Below are 1,489 nucleotides of genomic sequence, written 5' to 3'. Positions count from 1 at the left end.
CCCGGCATTTTCACGTGCTCTGTGCAATGCTGCTTTCCTGTTTGGGGAAAATGAGAATGAACTGCTTTGATTTTTGAATTTAATCAATGAGTCGTTTGAGTACAAATTATTTTGTAATTGTTGGGCTCTCGGTGTAAATTGCCGAGAAACAATGACCTTCCAGGACAACCACGTATCCGAATACTTTAGGTTGGTAAATTCAAACCTGTTAGTGTTTAATTAAGAACTTTAAAAGAAACGTGAACAGTATTCATTTACTATACTTCTAAACTAGCAGAGACTCGCCAAATAATTTGCATTTTCTCTATAGAATAATTGGAGCCATAAGAAGTTATACTGTTTCTTTCAGGGCAGTTTTTGTTCTAATTGCCATGTTTTGTTCGCTCATTGCTAATAAAAGTCCCCCGAAAGCTGTGAGTGGAGCTTGTTAAATTGATTTAATAGATTCAACCATTGGGATTTTTACACTGACTGGGTGGACTATATAAATAAAGCCACGGAGATCTGGCCTTGGCCTAACATTATGGCTACATTAGGTGAAGATGCGTTTGATTATATTTACTCACCGTATAATCCCTACTCTTACCAATACTTGAGCAGCCGACCGAAAGCTTCGAGTTGGAGACCGAGGAGTTACTTGAACTATGGTGACCCTGGGGAATATTTTGATAACTATCAGCGGGCGCAGCTCAAAGCAATATTATCCCAGGTGAACCCCAACCTAACACCACGGGTGAGAAAAGCCAACACGAAAGATGTTGGAGTCCAGGTTAACCCCAAAATTGATGCGTCTGTGCAGTGTTCGCTGGGCCCCAGGACCCTCATGATGATGACCACGAGGCAGAGGCGCCGGCCCCCTCCGAACCAAGTGCAGGGCAGCCCGGCCAGTATGCCCAGGAATGTGCGGTTCCGGAGGACCATGGCCATCTACTCCCCGATTGTATCCCCCAATCTCAACAGTTTCGTATACAGGGGAGAGCCGCGGGAGGCTGGCAGACAGGGCCCCAAAGAAGCACCCGCGAAGCCACAGCAGGAAGAGAAAGACGAGCCTGAAGGAGTGAAACAAGAGGACGGCGTCCAGGAGGAACCGGCCCCGGAGCAGGAGCAGGAACCAGCCCCGGAGCAAGGTCCGACGCCTGAAGAGAAAGGCGATGAACCCACCGACTGCCTGGCCCTTCCAGCCGGGGAACTGCCTGAAGCTCCAGTAGAAAATGAGAACGAGCCGGAGGCTGGAAACGCGGTCACTAAAACCAGCAAAAACGAAAAACGCTTGAGATTTCAGGTGAGGTTCTTCTCCCTCCCCAGGTTCCAATCGCTAAATTACAAGCCAGATCAGGCAGCATCTGTAGAGAAACCGTTCACCAGTCGAGTAAAGACTCCCTTTCAGAACTCTTGCAGAGATAGGAACTGCAGATGCTGGAGAAACTGAGACAACCAGGTGTAGAGCTGGATGAACACTGCAGGCCAAGCAGCATCATAGGAGCCGGAA

General features: G+C 48.2%; 1 protein-coding gene across 2 annotated transcripts in view; it reads left to right on the top strand.

The window, feature by feature from the left end:
• The first annotated feature begins 431 nt into the window (after positions 1–431).
• The window catches only part of zar1 (zygote arrest 1), a 2,577-nt gene continuing 1,519 nt past the window's right edge, over positions 432–1,489 (top strand). The window contains exon 1 of one of the 2 annotated variants that reach the window (XM_048598687.1): positions 432–1,282. In XM_048598687.1, coding sequence (XP_048454644.1) covers positions 524–1,282 — 759 coding nt within the window. In that variant the 5' untranslated portion in view covers positions 432–523. The remainder of the gene's footprint in view (positions 1,283–1,489) is intronic. The other variant, XM_048598680.1, reaches the window with a different exon arrangement.

Source organism: Rhincodon typus, chromosome 1, assembly GCF_021869965.1.
Source record: "Rhincodon typus isolate 14 chromosome 1, sRhiTyp1.1, whole genome shotgun sequence".
Classification (NCBI taxonomy): Eukaryota; Metazoa; Chordata; class Chondrichthyes; order Orectolobiformes; family Rhincodontidae; genus Rhincodon; species Rhincodon typus.
Note: the sequence above shows the minus strand (reverse complement) of the source record. Positions and strands in the feature narration are given on the sequence as shown.